This window comes from Nematostella vectensis, chromosome 10 (genome assembly GCF_932526225.1).
Source record: "Nematostella vectensis chromosome 10, jaNemVect1.1, whole genome shotgun sequence".
Taxonomy (NCBI): domain Eukaryota; kingdom Metazoa; phylum Cnidaria; class Anthozoa; order Actiniaria; family Edwardsiidae; genus Nematostella; species Nematostella vectensis.
In genome coordinates this window covers 14087186-14107177 of record NC_064043.1, presented here as the reverse complement: position 1 = coordinate 14107177, position 19992 = coordinate 14087186, and the positions used below count along the sequence as shown (strand labels likewise).

Below are 19992 nucleotides of genomic sequence, written 5' to 3'. Positions count from 1 at the left end.
TCATCCCTACACCCTATTAGATACTCGTAACACGTAACAATTTTAGTGACTTACCAGCCATTGAGTCTGGTCATCAAATAGTCTTTTTTTATTCCATTTCATAAACGTAGATTAAGGTTAATTCCTGGGATGACATCAGATTTATTTCGTTAAGGGTCTTACAGGTCTGAATGCATTTCGTTTGCTTACATTTGGGAACCCTCCCCCCTCCCCCCAGAGGCCTTGCTATTGGTACAGGAGTACTTGAGTTCAAAAAAGAAGCAAATATTTACCATTGGAATTGCTAAAGCTTTTCCTATTACTTTCTTCACCATTGCGCGCTTCTCAGAAACAGGAATACGTAACACGTGAAGTATTAAGCCCGAAGTTGTATAATGAAGGAAATAAAATGTTGTGATTCATCTACCAGTACACCGGGATGCGCACTCTCACTCTCACTTGGCCGCAAAAGTGGGCGATCATTTCATAATAAAGGATCATCAATACTAGCCCTTTTCCACATGATACCATGACTGAGCAACCGCCCTCAGCAAATATCCTTGACTCGCCTGAGACACTCCACGAGAATGCCCTACCCCCCCCCCTCTCCACCCCACCCTTTTTCACTCTTTCTCTCTTCAACATATGTAAAGCAAACCAAAATGTTTTCGTTTTTTTTTTTTGCCCGGATCCTGATCCCATGGAACCACCCCTGCAATCAAACCATCTCGGACAATACAATCTCGGACAATTCAGGACCAATAGAAATCCACTTGGATCACTTGGAAATATCCGATCCACTAACCCTAAATAATTATACATTGCTAGAGCAAGAAATAATAGGCGTCGGGCGATCACCCCCGGTTTGTTTTACCCTCCTTGACTCTCGAGAATGTTCCCACGCATGCGCCTTCTCTAACCCCCAGACAAATTTATCACAGGTTATCATCGGACGCGATTATATTTCAGTTTTGGGGAAAAAATTCATTTTTACAACGTTTTTAAAAAATAAACTTCGAGATGCGAAAGATATCCTAATTAGACTCACGGTAGATATTTTCAGGTCCCTTTCTCAAGCTGTAGAATTATTATTTTCCGAGTTAGGGAAAGCTACTCGCGCAAACTGCTCGCCTAGAAAGATTATTATCGGGTTCTCACTGTTTGTTCGACGCTGAACAACTAGAAAACATTGAACAGAGCAATTGAGTGACCAGCAAGCCGTCGCAGTCATGCGCGGATGGAAGCTGATTTTGGAACACTAAATTTGACTGGTGTCACAAGAAGATTGGGGTCAGTTGAACCATTGTACGCTGCTTCCTATTTATTTATTTCTTGTAAACGCTCGAAAAATATCACCCCCTTCTCACCCCTCTCTCTATTTGTCTCCAACAAGAACATCATGCGCAGTTAGGGGCGGGGTCGCTGTGGCGTCACATCTCTAACGCATGCGCACTTCAAATCAAAACTTTCCCATGTACCGCCGTCATCCCTTCTCCATCGTCCATATTTCTATCACTGTGGATGCATTTAAAAGCTGGATTGTGCAAGTTGAGCTGGCAATATAAAGGCTGATCAAGCCTCTGGACATTAGAATGGGGCTCAAGCCGCTAGAATTTGCCGATTGTTTGCTGGACAGCCCGTATTTCCGTGAAAACGTCCACGAACATGAGCGGGAACTCGAGCGAACGAACGAAGCAATCAAAGGGTTGATTAAGGAATGCAAAGCTTTGATGAAAGCTACTGAGAGTGAGTAATGCATAGTTTACACATTAACCTGGAAGACTTGTTTAGAATATCAAGAATTACACGCTCATATAAGAGATCACAGATCGTCAAACGCTTGTTGTGTTTGTTCTAGTCTTTCGCAATGAGATTCAAGTCAGACTGTTAATAAAAGCCGTCCTATAAGGTCGCGTGCCATTCTGAGGTCAGTTTATTCTATCTTTGGTGCGATCTCAGCAACCTTGAAAATGAAAGCGCTATACTTTATGAAGTCATGAAAGTTTGTGACTAAGCTCTGTCTTTGATCGATCCTGGCATACAGTCATATCAAGTCTGCTGAATGTTGACATTTCAATATCTGATGTTTGGAGAACGGCCCTAATCTTGCGAATTCCCATTCGGTATTTAAAATGTATCATATAATTTTTTGAATGAACAAGTTCATACAGTTTGTTACATGTAGCTTATTTTGTATTATCTGCAAAGTTATTATTATCAACAAATTGCGACATTATGACTAAGAAACGCTTTTCGCGTTCGAAATACCCTGTTCCCAGCTTCGTACTTTCAATCGTAATCTTGTTTTGATTTTCTTCCACATGGAGATTTTATACGGTAAGAGCTCTATTACATCCGGATATGACCGAATTCCATCAAACCCACACAAAAAATAAACCCATTACACGCGAAACTCGTTTTTTCTGCCACTTCCTGGTTGTGGCTAGATTTGTGTATCGTCTGATTTTTTCAGTTGAATGAACTTCTAAAATGGTGTCCCTATTGTCAAAAAGTTTTAAACATTTATTAACATTATCCAGAGATTCATTTTAGTAAACCTGATACTCCATACATAAGCAGACAGTGGTAAAATGCAATAATTGAAATTTGTATTATGTGATACATTTTTTTGTTGGGAAGTCTGGTTTCCTCATACCTCTCTACTAAAAATGATGCCCCCCCCCCCTTTAAAACGAAGACGGTCATTTAAAATTCCTGCATTGTTTTCCACAGTAAATATGTAAGCACAATTAAAAAATGTTTAATTTACAGCGTGAATCAAATAAAGAAAACATAAAAAAGATTATCAAGTTTTTTCCCAGTTGTGATTGCTTCAAGCATCTTAGTTTGAGCCAAATTGTGAGAATCACAATGAAATCAGGAGGGTTTTAAGGCAGACTTGGTATTTACTGCATTTCTTGAAGGTACAAGTAGTTTTTGGCCCCTATATTTTACTATCCATCCCCCCCTACATTTCTGATGTTCCTGATCCTTGCCCTCAGATGGACACTATAATATGTGTTTCTTTCCTTCAGATCTGTCTAAAGCCAAACGAAGCTTTGCACAAGTCTTGGACAATTTCCGGTTTGAGTGCATTGGTGAAGTTGAGACTGATGATGAAATCCTTATAGGTAGGCTAGATATATATTTGTTTAATTAAGAGGAGTCTCATAACTAAGGAACATACAGTAGTGACTTGGGGTATGCACATTGCCTTGTTTAATGGACAGTGCATTTTAAAGTGCAGTAGACGTTTTGGTTAACAGAATCACATACAATTGTTTTGATGAGAGCAAACCAAAACCAGTTAAAAGGTAACTGTAAGTAGAGGCCCCTGTTGAAGTAGATTGGTTTTGCTTAGTACAGAGTTTTGTATTTTGTTGTCACAAAGTCAGCAGGCAAAACAGAACATTATGGATGTGACGGGTGATCCCTTCAAGCTCTGATCGTGGTGAGATTCTTTGTTTTAGCTGCTGCCCTCAAGGAATTTGCCCAGGTTATTGACACAGTTGAAGATGAGCGTGACAGAATGGTAAGGTTTTTTTTTTTAGCAAAATTAATAACAACACAAAAAGAGTGAAAATTTATGACACCCTGTACTTTTTATCTTGCAACAAACCCAACAACCCCAAAGTTGTTATTTTGCAAATCATGCAAAATTGAGAGAACTTATTTGTTTGTTTTTCTACAGATCAACCATGCAAATTTCCAGCTTATTCAGCCACTAGAGCAATTCCGCAAGGAACAGATTGGTGGGGCAAAGGTAGGGGCCATTAATAGATATTTTATCATACTGTAAGATCAAACTGTTTCCATGATGAATTCTCATTTATTGTCTTGACGTTTTCATAGGAGAGACACAAGACATTTGTTGAACACTTTCCATTTTATTGTGAATTTCACAGGAGGAGAAGAAGAAATTTGACAAACAAACTGAGAAGTTCTGCATTGCTGTTCAGAACTACTTGAATATGTCATCCAAGAAGAAGGAAGTTCAATTACAAGAGGTAAACTCTCTTATTTGTACAGTGTTTTTTTTAATGAGGAATCTCACCTTTACTGAGTGAACACAGTATTAGCACCAAGTCATCCTAGCACCACAAACGCAATACTGCACCACGCCTTTACATTCTTTTTCTTCTGCACCAGAATTTTACCCTTTTTCCTCTTGTCATATCAGGCAGATGCACAGTTACAAATGGAGCGCAGGGTCTTCCATCAGACAGCACTTGACTATGTCTTCAAATTACAAGAAGTTAATGAGACAAAGAAATTTCAGTTTGTAGAAACTGTAAGTACATCTCAAATTAATGCCTTATTAGATAATTGACTAACAAACAACTAATTAGATAACTAAACCAACTGGCTTGGAAAATTTAAAAACTGATGTCCCACCTTGCTAAAGAAAGAAGGACGTTTTTGTGCTCACCCCCAGGAACCACGGGCTCAAAATACAAGATGGCGCCCGATGATAACACCGAGTAACGCCTGCAAGCAGGCTAATTCCAGAACTCCTACAGTATTAAGGCCCCCAGGGCAACGCCCCTACTAAATATTGTCCATGATACACCCTTGAATTACTCTTATCATTAGTATGTAGGTCTGAGATTTATTTTCATCTTTTTCAGCTCTTATCATTCATGTATGTACAAATGACATTTTTTCATTCTGGTAAGTAATAAAAGTGCCTTTCTGTTGGATTTGCTAACTTTTAGGCCTTCTGTATTGAGTGCTTGCTGTCTTTCTATAGGCCATGAAGCATTCAAGGATTACATGGAATACATGACAGATCTTCAACTTCGATTACAAAATGTGAGTATTAATTTGGTTACTACAAGTTTCAGAAAATACAATGCACCATTCTCAAGTTTTTACTATCATTGAGTAACAAGTTCAAATAATAACTTTTTGGTAAGCAATTGAGTACTCAAGAATGCAGAAATTTTCCTGACAAAAATGGAGGCCTACACAGTATTTCATGACTGTGACTTATTGTCTCCATATCCTGTTGTCCACTGCTTATTGTGCCTGTGTGTAATATTCTTGTTTTTCCTTTCAGACTAGAGACAGATTTAGTGCAACTAAAGAACAGGCTGAAAGTTTGATGAACAAAGTTCAGCAAGTGAGCATATCATTTTCAATTTATTTCTACTGTATTGTTAATAGCATTATAGTGTATGTCATTAAGTGTAAACTAAAGAAAGTTTGAAGATTCAAATTGATATTAACAATACTCATTTTTTGATTTGTTATCTTTTGTCGATTCTGATAGAGGTTCTTTTTCTCCCCGAAGAATTGTATTTCCATTCACAGGGTTGTTAAGTTATAATGCAGAATCGCTATACATGATTGTATGCTGTGTCATTGTAAAACCTAGTGCTATGAAAGTGTTTACTGTACTGTACCTTATATTTCGATTTAGTATAAGACTTTATATTATTTAGGGGGTTAAAAAATCTTAATTTTGTATTTTCAAGAAAGCACAAAGTGGGGAGTTACAGTACCAAGGTGCACACACACGCCAGGGGTATTTATATGTCCAGGAGAAGCGCAAAGGTAATCTCATACGAAACCTCTCATACACGTACAATAGAGTAGCCTTCTAGTTTGGGGTAGAACGAATCTGAGGACTGGGAGCCTATCAATAGCTGTGAGGTGAGAATGTATCAATCCGTGTTTGTAAATAATGGTTTCTATAATAAACTTATAATTGTGATCACCACTTCCATGGAACTGATTATGGCCCTTCTAAGGCAGATCTTTTTATTCAAGTACTGTAATGTGAGTACCGTAGGACTGCTTAGCATTTTGGAACAGTTGCCAAGTATACTGCATGTTTTCTTGTTTACTCTTAAGTGGAATGTTTGTTGGAATAATGGTTTTTCCTGCTTACTTTGTGGGCACTCCCAGCGGTCATCCGCATGAAAGAACCGCTGAAGAGGTTATAAGAAGCCCGCTGAAGTCGATCGTCCACAGGGGCGTGGCCAGGGGGTGGCCGAGGAGGCCAGGGCCCCCCTTTTAGCAGCCTAAAATACATGGAGAAAATGCCTTGAAAGTCCCTTTTGGGCCCCCTCCTGTTACAAATTCTTGCTACGCTGCTGGTCCAACTGCAAGCGAAGAAGCTCCAAGAGCTTGGAGATCAGATCTCTATTGAGACGAATTCCTTTCTTGAGTAAACTTCGGGCTGCAGCATGAAAATAACGTAAACAAAGGCTAAATTTCCCACATTTTGTCTACGACAGCATCCCTTCCCAAAAACTTCAAACCAATTAAAAACAAGACAATGATTTAGTGTGCATTGACCTTAAAGGAACATATTTCTGAAGTTCCATTTTGGTATCTCGAAGAATGATACTGTATTTGATTCGGTCCAAATAATTTAGATTTCATTGACTGTCAATTTTAAATTGGCTTACGTTTGTGACCTGTCTCGCCCCCAGAGTTTGTCTTACTAGGAAACTTTTTCATGGGATGACCTTTGGGAGGAAAAGTAAAGTATGCTGGATCTTCAAGCATGATGTTTTACCAGAATAATTATCTTTGAAATAAAAAAATGCAGTATGATACCATGGAAGATTGTATCCTTCAATTTAAAGCAAAAGTTCGGTCATGGTAAGGGGGGCATGTTGGAACTAATGATGATATTTGTGTCTTTTCAGGTGGCTTGGGTTATACTTGGTCTAAACACTACTGCCTTTACACAAAAGAAAACAAGATCCTGACGATGATCCCCTATGTGCAGACGCAAGGCAAAATGGTAATTGAAGTCGATCTTGGTACCACTTTTTGGGCAGTGTGAGTTGTGTGATATAGACAATAAGAGTGATTTCATTGATTTTTATTGCAGAATGCTTGTACAGATACTATGGTTATTACTCATTGCACCAGGTTTGTTTACATCTCAATATTTTGCTCCACTTTAATATCCTTTTTTAATTTATGTGATGCCATTTTTGGTAACAGACTTTAAGACCTTAACTTTATTTTTTAAAGGAGGATGACAGAGACTATAGATAGAAGATTTTGCTTCGATATTCAAGCTTTAGATAGGTGAGTGATAAACAACAAAATTCTGCTTGTTTTAAATGTTGGCGTGATACCAGTGGTGACAGGAGAGGGGAAAGGCATGGGCTAACAATTATAATTAAGAATCCACAATCCTTGGTTACCAAGGGCGGATACAGAGGGGTGGATTGGGTGGATATCTGATTTGCCTGCTTGACTTTGCCGACGTGACAAATACAATTCAACATGGAGTATTGTTATTGACCTAAGTACCCATTGGATCTGTTACAAGCATAACACACACCCCTTAACATGCCCCTGGTTACCAAATAATAGTTGCTCGCCTTTTTTGCAGACCTGGCTCCATCACGTTGCAAGCCTTGAATGAAGAAGACAGGAAGTTATGGATGGAAGCTATGGATGGCAAAGAGCCGGTATGCTTATGTACAGTACACTCATTTTCAACCACATGAGTACAGTGGTAACTAAAAACTTTCTACTTTCTACCTTCCCCAGTAGATGTCAATCCTCTTTTTTATTTCAGTGCATGGACACCCTAAATTAGAACTGTTCTGTTTGCTTTGATGAGGGATTCTGCTGAAAATATGATTATAATGACACCCTGCTGAGATTTTAGACATTCTAATTCAAATAATGATTACTGTAATTCACTAGTGATTTAAAATGGTAAAATGATTTCCAAGGTGTGTATTGTTTTTTAGCTTGTATCTCCCATTTTTTCTTCTGTTTTGTTAGCTTATATTGTGTACAAGCCAACAGGTCATCGCATGTCAGTCACTACATTTTTGTTCTGATTGACTTGTGATTGACACCTATAGTAATAGACATTCACATTCTTGATTGATCATGTAATTGACAAAAAAAGATAAATTTAGTATTTATTACTTCAGTTTTTCCTTCAGTCCTTTAATTCATTTGCTGTTCTTTATCTAGATTTACCTGGACTCCAATCAACTACCAACTGCAGCTGATGGTAAGCAAACAGATATGGTCAATCAATTACATAAGAACTTTATCAAGGCACTTTCTCACAGTCCTATCTTGCTTTTATTAAAGTATTGTGGGTGCTTATGTAAGCTATTTCTTAACAGCGGAGGCAGCAGAACTTGGATTGCTCTTTATAAGGAAATCAATACGTGCTGTTGAGAAAAGAGGTATGTAATACTTAGATTTTAGTTTGATGCATCCAAAAATTGCATCATTGATATGCAAGAGAAAGTTTCTCTGTCTTGTTTCCACCCTACAAAAAAAAGATTACACAGTTTTCACCCTAAGCTGTGTTTGTGGTCGGACATGAGTGATCAGGCAGTTTCTTCTACTCGATTATTTTGTAAATCTATTGTATGCTTTATCGTTTAGTATCCTGCATTAAGCTGCAAAGGAGAGTGATTAGCCCCCCCAAAAAATTGTTTATGAAAGAAATGTAAAAGGAGCTTCCCAAATATAATTAATTTACTGTATATCTTGATTTTATTGATTCCAGGGCTGACAGACCAAGGCTTATATCGAATAGTTGGTGTTGGCTCAAAGGTCCAGAACTTGTTATTCCAGTGTGTTGAGAAAAAGAAAATTTCCCAAATTGAGTTGGAGTCTGATGACAGTGAATATGAAGTTAAAACTATTACCAGCGCTCTTAAGCAGCATTTGCGGTAAGCTGGAGTATACACTCTACATAAATAAATAACTCTTCTATTAACTTTGTGCTGGCCACACTGGTGCTGTTACAGTATATATCTAAAGATTGTAGCATTCCTTGGTACTGTATGTTTACTGTATAAATTTTTCTTAGAGGCATATCTTGTATTGTAACCATGGATTTCGCTTGCATAATTAAAATAATTAGAGAAGGAATAAAGCAGAAGTCCCTTATGCCAGAGGTGAATGAATTTCAGTGCTTGGAATTTAGACATGGTTTACTGTAAGAACCTCTAATAGGTTGAGCAGGGGCAATGTACTATCTGTATCAGTAACAAAAGTCTTTGCAAAGAAAATAAGTCTTATCGTGTGGTTTTGCTTAGTTTGTACTTTTTGAATGTGTGTTCAATAAGCACTGCCCATTCTTTTGGCAATCTTTGGGATTAAGGATGAAAGTGCTTGCAGCCAAACTAATATTTTGTGCAGACACACTCACAGAGAGTGTTTAAACCCCATATTTATCTATATTATCATTGGCCAAAAAGCTTTCTGCATGCCTGGTCTGTCAATCGTGTCTAATGTCAGAAGCATAAGAAGATATAGCAGGAACTGTTTCTGGTAATTCAGAATTACCTTGTGCAACTTTAGAGAACTGTATAATAAGAACTCCTGACTTGATGTCGAGGTTATGTTACTTGTTAACTAAACTGCTCAAAATTGCATGCAAAAGTTCCCTCTTCTTTTCCCATTTGTATTCTAAACACTGCGTTCTTATCCCTTCTAAGGGCATCATACGCAGGCTAAATATTTACATACAGGGAGCCTGTGTCCTTGAGCCAGGGGGTGATATTGCACTTGATGGATGCGTCTGACATGTTTTGATTTGTAGGAACATGGATCCACCTCTTTTCACCTATGAATACCATGAGGACTTTCTTGATGCTGTCAGTAAGTACTTACATACAATATGAAAATCAAAAACAGTTTCTTGCCAAAAATAATATGTCCAAAATTACCTGAGGCAAATGAGGGGCCCACTGAAAGTTGACACTATTACTATTTTTGCAATTTCTAATTTTGCCTTACAATAACTAAATACTGTGATTTTGTATTTGATAACCCACAATTGAAGCACCTGCAATAATTTTCCTAGCGACTGTTTCCAATTGTTACTTTGCATTTGAATGCAAAATGGTCTATTGCCAAAAAAATATATAGTCACATGAGTTTGTCTCTGTGGAATGGTGGTTTAACTTGATGTTCTTTAATGTTAACACAAGTTTTTCTTTTTAAGAACAAGATACATATGAAAAAAGAGTAGCGTCACTGTCCAAGCTAGTTCAGCTCTTGCCAGAGGAGAACAAGAAGCTGATTGTTATGATTATGGAACATCTCAAGAAGTATGTTCATCACACATTCGAGGGAATTTAACTTGTTGTGACAGCCATCTCCAGTTATTTTGCCAGTGATTTTTAATTTTTAACGTTTAAGCTTTAAAGTCTTGAATACTTTGTTATGTCCCTAGTTAGACAAGGTGCTAATAGTGGCATGAAGCACTGTAAAGAAAAAGGCTTGGGTTTGGGGGGGGGGGGGAGGGGGCGGGATTTAATGCTAAAACTGCAATGCTAAACATTCTTTAAACGCTTGTGAAGTTACTGTATATACAAGAAATTCGATTCTTCTTCTATATTGATTACCTTCATATTCTTTCTGTTTGTTTCAAGTGTTGCTGCTAACTCCAATAAAAACCTCATGGCAGCCAGCAATTTGGGCGTGGTCTTTGGACCAACTCTCATGAAGTCCCGCGAAGAGACAATGGCTGCCATCATGAACTTGAAGTACCAGAGTGTGGTGATTGAGCTCCTTGTCAAGGAGTTTGATAGGGTAAGATAATATACTAACTGACGCGTCATCATGGGCATACACGGTGAAGTTTCCCCATTGAAATAACCAACCTTATGGCAAATATGTTGCACCAATTGCTGTATTATTGGGAAAATTGGGAGTTTCTACTGTTCGAGATTTCCTTGTCGTCGGTCGCAAGAGGATAAGTGATACAACCTTGATGTAGTCCTCAGATTGGTTTGAGTAAATCCTGGGTGGGGAGCATGGCAGATCCCGACCTAATGTCCCAACTAGGGGTGAAGTTTTGTTCCCGCCTTCTTTTTAAGGGGTGTTTAATCTGGGTTCTTATCGTTCCTATGATTTCCTTGTGTCCACAAAAAATGGTTAGCCTCTTAGCTTCACAAATGCTTTTATTTTTGTTTGTTTTTTGTCCTTACTACAGGTGTTTGGTCCTCTTAAAGAGAAAAATGATGTGGAAAAACGGAGCAACTCTGTGACTTCAGTATCGTCTGTCAACTCCCTGACTGAAAAGCCTCCACTCCCCTCTCTTCCTCCAAAGAAGAAGATAAGTAATGACACAAGCAATGACGCTAAGTTTGATGAGATCATTGATGACAAGAAGCCGATGTCTGCAAAATCATATCCTGCTCCTGCGCCTCCACCGCGCCCCTGCCCAGCACCGCGAGTTCGGAAAACAATCCCATCCTCAACAGGTACATTACAGAATTCCTACACCAAGTAGCATTGCTCAGATACATTACACATATCAGTCTGCTCATTTGCATAAGCCAGATGCTCATTTGCATAAGCCACTGTCCGGCGTCCTCGATTCCATGCGACTTTTATTAGTTTATAACATTAGATAGTATGCTCGCCTGTTATACTTTTTAAACAAAAAAATATCATGACAATAAAGTATAAGGTTCAACTCTTCTCATGTTAGCAAATCAACTTCCTAAGAAGTCTTAAAAGAATCAGATTTTGGCGATATTTTGAAGAGAATGAATAACATGAGAAAAGTTCTAATTCACTAAATTTCACATTTTTGGTACATCCAGTCATAAGCAAAGTTAAAAGCCGAGACGCACAGCATAGCTAAAACTGAATCTGAGTGAACTCTGAGCACATATTTCCACCTGGTTTTAAAATTATTAAACGATTACGAGCTTGCATGGTTTTACCGTCTCCAAGCCGCAAAGCACGCATGTAATTATATTCTAAATATCTCGAAAAGGCGTAGAAATCGCTGGGAAGTTTGTATTGGACGTTTGATAAGAATTCCTTCAGGAATTTGTCTGGGAGGTCTGATTCCCGTAGCACCCTTTATTAAGAGCAATAAGTCCTTTAATAGCATAGACATGCAACAACAGCCAGTAATAATGTTTGCTTGGTACACCTTGTCATAGACTCGTTTTATGAAAATCATGTACAATATATGAATCTCCAACTAAAAAACTCTCGGTGTGGGAAAGATGGGCTCCGGATCCTAACGCGTTAAAAAATAGTAGGATAAAATTAAAAGTTTGTCATTGAATCTTTTTTTAGCCGTAGAAGCGTGCGTAAATAGCAAAAGAATGAAATGAACATGACCGTGCATTCCAGCATGGCAACTGCGTTACAATAAACTTTTCTCCCCCCCCCCCAAATTTTGTTTATTTGGACTAAATAAAATTTTGTTATTATGCGTGAACATTACTCTTTAGGATGAGGTACAATTTAGAAAATGAAAACCAATAAAACGCTCAAAATATAATTTTATTCACGTCCTAGAGATTTTACATGGGGGTAAGACACCGAGAGAGAGGGTAGAAAATCAGCGAAAGATACCTCTTAAGCCTCTTTGAAGCTAGAAACAGTACTCCGCCTGAAGAAGGAAAATGCCATTTATATGATAGTGTAGGCTTTCATTTATGAAAGTTGTTTTACCAGCTTTTAAGCAAAGCGATTCAATCGAATCAAAATGTAAACATATGACCAATGATTGATATTAATAAAAAAATAGGTTCTCTATGACAAGAGTCATCGAACTGTCATTTGACCCATAGTCCCTAATTTGTCAGGTTAAAGCGGTTAAAATCGAGAGAATCCTCTTGTTTAAAAACTAATTTAAACCACGCAGTGCATGTTGCAGTGCTAAAAAAGGTTACTGAAAAAAAAGTTAGAAGACCTATTTTTAGCTATGGTTGCAAATCAGACAGCCTTTGTTATCAACCGTATGCTAGATCAAAGGTAAACCCCCGTGAGCCAACTAAGAGGTCATCAATTACAATTAATTTTATAATATTAAATAGAAGCTTTATATAAACCACCAGAAAGGCGTAATGCACCATTGAAATTGTTGTGTGATGTGAACAATAATGCGATAAATTTTAGTGAAGGAAAGAACCAAATACGTCCGATCTTCAAGATTTCTAAGAAATGATCATGTTAATGTGAATGGTTTACGAAGTTTGGCGATCAGCTTAGAAACTTTAAGTAAAACGGCCTTCTAACTCAAACCCCCAAATGCACTGTTCGGTCTCATTTTTCCTCAGAAGCTCTCTTCCACCATATCAATATTTTTAGTGCGTTTTCTGAAAAAAATTTAAAAGAATTCGGCTAGAAAAATTGCTCACGTTAAATTTTGAAATGTTTCAAAGTTTGTGCTCAAGTACAGGCTTGGGTTTATTATCATTGAGCTAGGTAAAAAGCTTGATAAGTTATCTCATCCGTGAGAAACGATGACTTAAAATGGCGTCGCATGGAATCAAGGACGCCGGACAGTGGCTTATGCAAATGAGCATCTACAAAAGTCTGAGTGTTAAATACCTTAAGCGCCAGCTACAAATATGCGACCTCTCACCAGTGAAATAATGTCTATCAACCACTACTTTATTATTGTCTCCAATTAAAAATACATTGTTTTTGTTGTTTTTTTGCAAGAAAACCGATATTTGATTGATATCATCTTAGTCACTTGCTTGAATTAGCTGATGGAAATGAAATCTGTGAGTCCTCAATATAGTACGGGATCGTAAAATTGCGATGTGATTGGCGTTCTTTAAACCCACTTTTGGACCAACAATTATGTGTCCAAATCACGAAAACAGATATTTATGTTATATGCTATTTTTAAGTTCCTTTTTTTTATAAAAAGAAAAATTAACACCATCACATAGTTACATGAAGTATTTAAAAATTTCGTTATTTGTTTTGCGATGATCAGGTGGAAAATACTAAAGATAATTTGTTTTATCCCCATGTCATGGAATAAAGACATTACACCTCATAATGGCATGTACAACCTCATTTCAGATTCTGAAGAAGACGAAAATAACTCTAAGACTGAATCCTCAAGTATGTTTTACCATAAAATCCACTGATAATATACCTTGTTCATGGCTCTTCAGTAATTTGCGTCTTTGTCTTAGTTGTGTATTTATAATGTATTTAAAAATTCTTCACAGATAGCTTGCCCCGCCCTGGAAGACCGCCCTCTCCATCCACAAGAGGCATGAAACCTTTGCCACCGCCTAAGAAACCAGATGTTGTGTAAGTTTTCTAGAACAGCAATGTTTGTGATAAACACATTTTCAGATTTGTTATTTGGTCATTAGCTTGAAACTCCAACAACTTTTCTTGCTTAAGCCTCTTAACCTCAAGAGGGTTTCTGATTTCTCAAGTTTTGGCTGAACAAGTTGCTAAAATATTGCAGCTTTGAAAGAGGCTAACAAATCCTGAAAATCGTTTGAGGTTTTTAAGCTATTAGCGTATAATTGAAAAAAATAAGGTATGTATTTTTTTCTTTTTTTTTCTTGTTGTGTAGCCCCATAGGAAAACTTTTACAAGCATCGTTTTGAACCTTATCTAGTAGCTGCAATATTCTGCACAAGCAAAATATCAATGTCGCTTGAACTCGTTCGCTCGTTTCTTTTAAAAAATGCGCTTATAGCTTGAAAGATTCAAACGATCTTTAAGATTTATTGGTCTCTTTAGAGCTACTATATCTTGGCAATGTTTTGTCAAAACTAGAGAAATCAGAGGCCCTCTTGAGGTAAAATGCTTTGTCAAAAAAGTTGTCTGTGTGACGCAAATGACAGAAATCTTTAAAACGATTTTGTTCGCGCCTTTGAAGATAAGCCCTTATTCCATAGCAAGGTATTCTCCTAAAATTGATAACATAAAATAAGTATATATAAAGCTCTCAAAATTGTTTCCTAATTTACTATGGATGTAACATCAAAGGTTCCTCTAATGATTAAAAAATATTAGATTGAAATATATATTTTTTGAAAATTAATAATAACATCAACAACAAAAAATATTTAGACATTTGCATGTCTTAATGTTTTCAAGAGCCTTCTAAAAGGGAGGCTCGATTTCTCAGCTGTGAACCCGCAGTACATGCCAATGAGAAATAGAGGCTGTAGAAAAATTGAAGTATTTGTTATTCAATTAAAATGATTATTAAAATATCACTTGATGAATACAAGGCATTTTAAACAAAAATAAAGGCAATAAATGTATTTCTTTTCAACATATAAAAATATACAGTTTGCACAGTATAGTGTATACTCAAAAGGTAAAACAGATAACTTATTCCTTGTTTTGGTACTTATGGAATGAGTAAAACGAGGTTTAAAAAGGCCAGGGATACGTCAGCCTCAGCAAATCGAGACAATCGTCTTTATTGCTCTATAATTTATTTTAGAAGAAGCAATGTTTTTTTAAGTTGCTTGTGCTTCTGTAATAAGACCCATCTGGGCCAATAGCAGTTATGTAAGAAGCTTGTGACTTGTACTAACTGCCTAACTTGTAATGCTTTGCATGCTAACAACTAACCGCTGTGATAAAGAAGAACAGGACATCATCATTCCAGTATTGAAATTGTTCAGCAGGGCAAATTAATCTTTCTACTCTGATTTACATTCACATTCTGTGAATTTTTACAAAAAAAGGCCAGTCTTTGACAGTATGCCCTTTTCACATCTTTGCATAGTTCAGCTAAGCTTGCTTCTACATAAGTGTGCATGTATTTCAGTGCTGAGTTCAGGCAGCGTAATTCAGATGACGATGGCCCGCGCCCAGTCTCAATGGTCATTCAGATGTTTTCAGCGTAAGTGTGTGTGTTTTCCCATCGGCAAACAGAAGAATCTTGTTTTGATTGATTGTCATCTAAAAGTGATTTTAAGAAATGTGATTTATATTGATAAAATATGATATGATCTTTATTTAATGGAAATAATGTATAGTAATCATAAAGTGATTATAGCCGGTTGATTTATAAAAACAATTATAATTACGTAAACCTGGACAGTTTAGCACTTTTGTGATGTCTCCCCCCCCCCCCCCCCTTCCCAAAGAGAGAGACAAAAATGGCAAGCTTTAATAGGGAAAAAGCAGTTGCCGCTTCTCTCACTCAACGCAAGTTGGACCCAGAGTTTGTAACCACAAAATTGCTATACACGCAGGCAATGGTCATTTGATTTAGAAAGACTTTTTGTGACTTGCATAAAAAATCACATAAAAAATACTGTTACCCAGAAATTGTTGAGTCTGTTATGTCAGAAAGCGAAGAAAAATTAGAATCTTTAAATGAAAATAAGCCCTTTCTGACATATAAATTTTTGGACTGGTTCGTTTTGCTGTTGTAATTTGGCGCCAAAAGCCGGAGTGTACGCGAGTTCGCCACCAAAAAGTCACATGATTTCTAAGTGCAAAACTCTATTGATTAGTATTTGCTGCGTGTTTAGTATGTATGTGCCTTTAGTGTTTTATATTGCTGGTTAATATGTTATCATTCTTTTTCTGTAAATTATTTTTAATTTAGTTTTAGGGGTCATATAAGGGCTGGCAATTTTTCAGAAGAACTCACTTGAACGAGTTCTAAGTCCCTTTTTATCATTCCTATAAAATAACCTCTTCTTATCTCGTATAAGAAATTTTGTAATAACGGACAAAGTCGTAAATTTACAATAAAAACTTGATTTTTTTTTACGATTGATTAACGTTGATTGACGTTTTTCTTGCTTTGCACAATTGATTACCAATACAATCTTGCCGATGACTTATAGAGTGTTTTTCACAGGGCTGAGAAAGATCAAAAGGGCGGAAATGAGGCCGGTGGAACAAAGTCACACTCACCACCTAGAGCTAAGCCGCCGCCTCTGCCTCGAAACCCACCCCCTAAAGATGAATCCACTCCTCCGAGAACGCCAAGGTGAGAAACAATACGGCATTACGTATGTACTCCTTTGGGTGAAGGCAGTTGTGCACTTGTACATAGAAATAAAGTACAAGCGAATGTGGAAAAGTGTGTGTAATTAAGGAGGCAATTTTCCGTGAAATGGATTATATGCTGTGGGCTTAGTTGGTTGAACAGAAAAAGTACAGACAAGCTGTGGAAAAACAAGGTGGTCTGTGAGGCGTGGTAAAATTAGAGAAAAAAACATAAAAGGTATGTTTGCCTTTTCGAAAACAGGCGTGGTAAAATTAGTGAAATAAATCAATGGTATGTTTGCCTTTTTGAAAACATAGTGGTTTTGCGGACGTATCGACTACTAGCCCTTGTTAGCTCCAACGTAAATACCACTCATTTCGCCTGCAGAGTGTTGCATTCGAACACTCCCCCCCACCACCACTCCCCCCCCCCCCTAGAACAAAAAAAACGAGGGCAGAGAGAAATGTTCTAATCGCAACTACACGAGCGTTTGGCCCTATTATCTTTGTTGGAAGGGTCCAAGAAACTCCAAACTTACAGTAAATTATCGCATATGTCTAGCGCTACTGCAAGACGTACAGGAAGAAGGGCATGTTCGCCTTTGGTTCGAATTGGTGAAGAGACTCAAGGGAAATGCTTATCTGGCTTTTTGTGTGTTCCAGGAGAGTGAGGACGTTATACCCATGTGTAGCAGAAAACACCTCAGAATTATCGTTTGATGCGGGTTCCATTATTTCAAATAGTGAGTACAAAAACCTAAAAATACTTCGCAAACTCCACACAACACAAAACGTTTCAAACAACAGTTTCCGATTCCATTGAGCCGCTGAACATAGACACTAAGGTCTCATAAATACGATGGGAGCCTCAATTTCAGGCGAGCCGTTCTCAAATAGCAGAAAGGTCATGACGTAGTCCCAAGTTTTTGCATTGTTTTATTCCAAGCTCAAATTGATTCTCACTGATATGCGCATGCGCATGGAACTTTCTCAGACCAAGGCTTGCTCTGAATTTATGCGTCCTTAGTCTGTCCGTCCAGCGGCTTTTGTAGAATTGAAAACTAGATATATATATATATACCGAGCATGTGTCACGTGATCACCTCATTTGTGCAAGTTTACTTCCGGTGGATAACCCGGTTATCGTGTTCCCTTTCACCAGTTCGAGAATCTAAGGAGCCGGGTTGGTTAGAAGGAACGCTCAACGGTCGCACGGGACTGGTACCTTGTAACTACGTGGAGTTTCTGACGTGATCCGGCCACCAAGAGTATTAGTAATATATTATTTAGCGATATGATGAATTTGATTCTGTTTAAAGAGCAATATTAGCATGTAATATGAATATTCTATCGACGGGGGTAAGGTATAAAGTATATTTAAGCAGATTATGCCAACAGTTGTTTGGCTTTTTATGTCCAAATGTTAGCAATAACTGCTTCGGGCGAGAAACCGCCGATTATATATAAAGGAATCGTCGATAATTTAGTACACATTTTGTGCTTAGTTGACAACAGAGGGAAGACATAAACACCTAAGATTTTTTATGTTTGCATCAATAATACCGCGAAAGCAGTAAAAAAAAAAGTTGATACATTAAGGTTTTCTGAAGAAAAATTGACGAATATGAAAGTGAAAACGAAACAAATGCTTCGATCGGCAAATAGGATTGGCTGTAATTGAAATCATTCTGCCTTGAACTTTTGACATTAAAAATAATAATCGAAGAATTCATACATTAATCTGGAATTGAGTCCATTTGTTGATCTTTGCGGATCGCGAGACTGGGTTTAACTCATATAGACATTTTCAAGTGTTTCAATCATGCTCCCAGGTACAGTGGCCGGAGCTTGCCTCGGTCTCCCTGTGTCGGGACTCGTGTGGGAAAGGGCTCTCAAATTCGCGTATTTTGTCACGCAACGAGTATGCGTTACAACTGCTAGGGTCGAGAACATCGTAGTGGAAAGAAGTTTTCGATTTAATGATAAATACGAAGCCAGCATTGGCCATCAGACCTAAAATATTACTGGGGATTTTGTAAAAGCACAGTTATTTAAATTTAGTGATTTAATAGGTTTTATTCACATCTTAAAAGGTCTGCGTTGTTTGTATATTTGGCCAAAAATGTCCCTGTTCTCGTGGTGCACAAGAACTCTGTTAAGAGCCCTTTCGGTTTAGCGCATAATCAAGTGACACACCTCTCCCTCTGTTAAGGGGAGTCGAAGTAGTTTAAGACTGGTTTTCATATAATCGCACTCGATCGCACCCTGTCGCAGGATTGTATGGAAACACCGTGCGATCGTGTGCGATCGTGTGCGATCATATGGAAGCCAGCCTTAACTATAGTGTAAGATAGAAAAGTTCTTGAAATGTAAAAAAAAAATTGATCGCTAGGTACATCTATACTAGATCACAAGAGAGTAATTATGTGTGGTAGTCACGCCATGCAATAAAGACGCATCTTACATCCTTATCGAAGAGATAGAATAATGCTAAATTTAGTAAATAATTAATAGTATAACAGAGCTATTCATGGCTCAATGTACATATTTTAGTTCAAGAAATGGTGTCTTTGTCAGGTATGATTTCGCTTCAGTACAAATAGTTTTATTTTTAACAGTTCTCCTTCTGTTTGTACTGAATGGTAAGTGTATGTAAGATAATAAACACGTCCATATAGTGTGTTTTGTCTGAACCGCTTTCTCTAGGGCGGGCATAATCATTTGGGACAGACCATTAGATACTTTAGGGGGAGGGAAGGGTACAAATCCCAGGCTTGAAAAGCAAGAAAACAAATTAAGCAACTGAAATACCCCGAAGAAATGTTATTTAAGACTAGACTACGAGTTTTTGGTGAATCCTATTTATACTCTGGTTAACGAACACGACTATTTGGGTATTTTGATTGATTAAATAAAAATAAGCGAGAAAGAATCTAACACAGCTGCTCCAAGCGACTCAAAAATACTCACCCCATTCCCTCCAAACATCTAATGGTCTATCCCTTAATAAACTTGGGGCTATATGCATCTTTTTGGAACACCTTGTTTGGTCGCCTAGGACTAGCATGTAATGTTTTTTTTATCCCTAATATATTTATATTATAATCTAAATTAGATTATGGAAGTACAGCAATCACGCTGCCATCAGGTATAATATTAATCGCGCAGTTAATGTATAATCACCTAGGTTTAAATACTAATGCTGATAATGCCTATATTTTATAATAAACATGTACCCACTCATGTATATTTGCTTGAGGTATGGGAGATGTACCGACTACCCCCCCCCCCCCCACTCAAAGATGCACG

General features: G+C 37.6%; 1 protein-coding gene across 2 annotated transcripts; it reads left to right on the top strand.

Moving 5' to 3' along the window:
* Positions 1–1428: 1428 nt before the first annotated feature.
* Positions 1429–19930, top strand: LOC5517725 (rho GTPase-activating protein 26). Of its 2 annotated transcripts, XM_032362238.2 has the most exons (27): positions 1429–1725; positions 3015–3110; positions 3450–3511; positions 3671–3742; positions 3885–3986; positions 4160–4270; positions 4608–4650; positions 4730–4791; positions 5039–5101; positions 5457–5535; positions 6639–6736; positions 6827–6867; positions 6973–7029; positions 7340–7418; positions 7939–7978; positions 8097–8159; positions 8489–8654; positions 9530–9588; positions 9935–10040; positions 10365–10524; positions 10928–11198; positions 13780–13821; positions 13932–14016; positions 15506–15580; positions 16553–16684; positions 17347–17426; positions 17846–19930. In XM_032362238.2, the coding sequence occupies exons 1-27, from the start codon at positions 1572–1574 to the stop codon at positions 17935–17937; spliced, it is 2490 nt and encodes an 829-aa protein (XP_032218129.1). In that variant the 5' UTR covers positions 1429–1571; the 3' UTR covers positions 17938–19930. The 2 variants fall into 2 exon arrangements, with proteins under 2 accessions (XP_032218129.1, XP_032218130.1); XM_032362239.2 differs by lacking the exon at positions 15506–15580.
* Positions 19931–19992: the final 62 nt, after the last annotated feature.

What these genes read in the sequence shown, in the direction of transcription:
- LOC5517725 (XM_032362238.2), top strand. Translation starts at nt 1,572, where the DNA reads ATGGGGCTCAAGCCGCTAGAATTTGCCGATTGTTTGCTGGACAGCCCG. An exon ending in TGATGAACAAAGTTCAGCAA is followed by an intron (nt 5,102 to 5,456) that starts GTGAGCATATCA and finishes TGTATTTTCAAG; the next exon opens with AAAGCACAAAGTGGGGAGTT. An exon ending in GGACTTTCTTGATGCTGTCA is followed by an intron (nt 9,589 to 9,934) that starts GTAAGTACTTAC and finishes TTTCTTTTTAAG; the next exon opens with AACAAGATACATATGAAAAA.